The sequence below is a fragment of the Pteropus alecto genome, unplaced genomic scaffold (genome assembly GCF_000325575.1).
Source record: "Pteropus alecto unplaced genomic scaffold, ASM32557v1 scaffold87, whole genome shotgun sequence".
Taxonomy (NCBI): domain Eukaryota; kingdom Metazoa; phylum Chordata; class Mammalia; order Chiroptera; family Pteropodidae; genus Pteropus; species Pteropus alecto.
Window position 1 is genome coordinate 19,594,574 of NW_006443225.1, and position 4,199 is coordinate 19,598,772.

Consider the following 4,199-nt stretch of genomic DNA (forward strand, 5'->3'; position numbering starts at 1 on the left):
GGCGTGGTCTCTCAGTTCTGCCCGCCCACGGGGCGTGGCTTACTGAAGCCTTGGTCCGCCCATGGGGCGTGGCCTCACCAGATCCCAGTCCACCCATGAGGCGAGGCTCCAGCCCTGGGCCGCCCACTGGGCGTGGCCTCCCGAAGTCCGGGCCCGCCCCACCGCCGGAACCCGGCAGTCCCGGCCTGCGAGGTCTGTCTTCCTCTTACCTACCTGCCTCTTCTGACTTCCCTTCTACCTGCACTTTCTTCTGTGCATTTTTAAAAAATTCCTTTCGTCTTTATTTTGAGCATCGCTTCTTCCATCTTCCGTCCCTTCCCGTTTCCCCATTTCCCTTTCTTTCTCCCTTTCATTTATTCCATGCTACTCTCAACAAAACACGAATTGGAGGTATACCTCCAGTTTTGCCACTTTTATTTGCTAACCCTATAGTAGGTAGTAAACCTATATATGTAAACCACATATCTATTAGTAAACTTATAACAGACCGATGGATAAATGATGGCCAGAACCAACTGCCCCTATGCTCAATAATTAATTTGGTTACTATTTATTGAGGACTTACCATGCTCCTGGCAATTTCATTTTTATATGCATTCCTTTACTTAAATGTTGCAACAGTTCCATGAGGAGGGTATGATCAGCATCATATGTAGGAGGAAACTAAGTTACTTGTCCTCAGGTCACACAGCAAAGGCAAAGGTTGGAACACTTCCAAGTCCACCCTCAGGAATATATGGCACAGTGAGGTTGCACTGTATGAGATCCACGTCTGTGGTCCTTAAAACGTTTCCTCTTCTTGAAATAACAGGTCTGGCATCATGGTGTATATGGTCTTACCATTATAATGTAAAAAGCAGTCCCCAGATACAAGATGTCCTAGCCACCCCAGGACCAGGAAAGCCGGAAGGCAGGTTATTCGGCAAATTGCTGGTGAAGAGATTGCTTGTGGCTGTTTGATCAAGACAAGGTGTTTTCACCGACATGTCGCAAATGGAAGAGTCCTCAGAGGTGACCGGTGAATGATGGGACCAATTCTCAAACCTCACTAAGAACCTGAACTTGGTTTTCATTCTAATAAAGAACAATGCCTCAAGTACCTGACTCGGATGCCTTGACTAATCTAGCAAATAATGCTTTGGTTTTCCTGCTTAAAAAAAAAAAGAGAGAGAGAGAGAGAAAAACTTCAGAAATTAACTCTTTGGTTTTTCATTGTCAGGGATCTTAAAATAAAAATCTTGCCAACTACATGGTGCCAAATGTAGGTTCGTGAGCAAATAGAGCTGTCCAGGCATTTGCGGAGATGTCCTCAGAGACCTGTTTAACCACCTCCCCCCCCCCCAAAGGAGGTCACTGTTCCGAATCCCAAAGGTCACCGACCACGCTGAGGTGTTTGGGACAGAGGGAGGGATCAGGACGCAGACGCGGCCGTGCGTGGTGCCAGGACAAAACCCCTCCCCTGGTGTGGTGTCCCCGCTAGAGTTCCAGACCTCCTGCATGGCCAGTTTCCTCTTGCGACCTTTGCTATCTCCTCCTGCCAGCTGACTTCCACCCACGAGAGAGGTTCTGGTATGTTCATCTCTGAATGGAAGAGAGGGGCGATCTGATGCCCCTGACCCTCCATCAGGCCTGCCCCTGCCGGATACGGAGGGGTTTCTGGGGAAGGAGGGCCTTAGCCAAGACGGAGCGGTCCGTCACCCTTCTGCTGGGGCAAGAGGTGCCGGATTGCCCTGTTTGCGTAATAAAAAGGAACTATCGCGTGATTCCTTCCCTAGCGACCCTGGGTATCTCTAGGGAGCTGACTGCTTTTAAGTGGCACCTCCTTTCACTAAAAAATAGTCAGGTTCCATGTAACACGACTTTCTTGGGGAATAGTTGTTTAGTGGACTTGGATTAAAAATGATAATAAAAGTTATATATACAATGCGCAGGTCCTCAGGAGGTAGGGTCTCCAAAATATCTAACTAGACTTCATATTTTGACATAACATAGGTTGGACTTGCAGGTATTGGTTAAGGCTCTGACATGTCCTGTCACATCTACAGCTTCCTCAGATATAAGTGTATCATAGAATTTTTATTCTTGGGACAACATGTCATAGAATCATTCTCTTAAGGGCTTTTTAAAAAACTGGCCTAACCCCTCAGCCTTTTTCTAACCAGTCTTGGCTGTGTAAAATACTTGGTATGAACTCGACCAATTAGATAGCATGCTTTACTGCATCTCATTCCTATAAAGAAGAGAAAAAAAAAAGAATAACTTGAGTAACTTCACGCCAATCCAAATTAGACAAATTTTATTATGGAAAATTCCATTTTCAATGTGTCTGTAAGAGAAATAAAATACATTCTAAGTTCCATCGACACATTTTCCACTGCTTTTGACGTGGAAGATCATTCACACATGCGCGGAGTACTACACAATGAGTTTGCTCTGCGTTAGGCAGTGTTCTGGGGACCTCGCTCATATTAACTCATTTAATCCTCACGACAAAATCGCGAGGTGGGTGCTATCGTCAGCCCCACTTTCCATATGAATTTAGACATCAGGTAATTTGACCAGTGTCATCCAGCTGGACGGTGACAGAGCTGGAATTGTCTGGCTCCGGAGTATGTGATCTTGACCTTTATAGATATTGCTGATTAATTCAATAAATGTTTAAAGAATGCCTACTCTGTTCGAGGCATTGTGATAAACATCGTAGGGAATTTGAAGAATAATATGTGGTCCCTGCTCTCAAGAGGCCCCTCATCAGCCCCAGCTCCCCACCCACCCCCGCCGCCACCCGTCCCCATCACCCTGGCCCTGGTGCTATGTCCTGGAGCTCTGTGTCAGAGCGTAGATTTGGGAGTTGAGCAAGGTCTTAGACCTCAGTCGGTCTCGTCACTTTACGGATTTGGAAGCTGAAGCGCAGAGACGTGTCTTGCTTGAAGTCACAAAGTGAATGACAAAGTGCAACGAGAAAAGCAGGCCGCTTGTGTCCGATCAGTAAAATGTGCTCGTGAAAATGCCAATAAGTTCAATTCGTGCAAGCTAAATTATATTTGAAACCCCTAAGCCCCTAAGTGGGGATTTCTGTCAAAGGAATCAGGAGTAAAAAGTCCACGTAGGCAACTGTCATTTTATAAAGCGAATAATAACCATCCACCAGCACGCCAAAGCACGTCTTTTATAAATCTTGGTATTCGTATACTGAATTTGGTGAAATTAGGAAAAAAAACCAAACAACTTTGTCTTATCACCTAAACAAAATTTACCTAATACTATTAGCATTTACTGAATGCCTATTATGTGGACATCCCTTGCATAAGTACTTGGGAGATTATCATAATCACTACAGGTTTTTCAAATTGCTCTTTCTCACCTAAGAGACCATAATGAAGTATCCTGTTCTTAGCCAACTGTATAAAATTCCTCAAATGACGCAGCCGCAAAGCGGTCCCCTTCTCCTGAGCTCCGGCACAGTTCACTTTCTGTACTACTCACTGGGTGTTTAGCACACACGATACTGTATATCAATCCCCCCGGCGTCAAGTTTCCAATGAGATCATAAGTGGGTCGAGAGCAGGCATCACTTTAGATAGTCTTTGACTCTTGTTCGGCATGGGGACTCTGTCATGCTTTGACAGTTAGATCAGGGAATTTTTTTTCCTTTTATCTTCTCTGATAAGGAAAAATCTTTTCTTAGCCTTATAGAACAGAAGGATCAGTAACATTTCACACCCGGAACACATGGCCACTGTAAAAGGAGCCACAGAAGCTGAGTCGGCCTTGGGCTGGGAGAAAGAGAGCTGGATAATGGCCAGGGCTAAGAAGCTATTCAGTAACCCACTTTCGACAGCGACAGTTTTACACACAGGAAGAGGCAGCCTGGAGACTTTAGCGAAGGAGTACCCAAACGACAAACCCAAAGCAGGAACTAAGACACCCAACAGAAGCACCTCTCGGCTGACTGTTTTTAAAAACACGGACCCCATCCTGAAAGTCATATAAATCCCCACGGACATTAAAATAAAACTCAGAGGTCGAATGATTCTCTCTAGACGGTTTGCCTTTTCAGGCATCCTATGCTTGATGGCTATTCCGACTGATATAGGTACAAGAATGAAAAGGAGTGTTGACATAATTTTTAAAACAGGAATGTGAAATGTACCGGATAACCCTAACATCCTACCGTATAGGTAAGAATTGGCAGGCAT

The 4,199-nt window shown here is 45.2% G+C and overlaps 1 protein-coding gene across 1 annotated transcript in view; it reads right to left on the reverse strand.

Annotated features, from left to right (window-relative positions):
- Positions 1–3,390: 3,390 nt before the first annotated feature.
- The window catches only part of SLC10A5 (solute carrier family 10 member 5), a 1,829-nt gene continuing 1,020 nt past the window's right edge, over positions 3,391–4,199 (reverse strand). The window contains 1 exon segment of the mRNA XM_006927020.2: positions 3,391–4,199. This exon segment is cut by the window's right edge and continues 10 nt beyond it. Coding sequence (XP_006927082.1) covers positions 3,630–4,199 — 570 coding nt within the window. The 3' untranslated portion in view covers positions 3,391–3,629.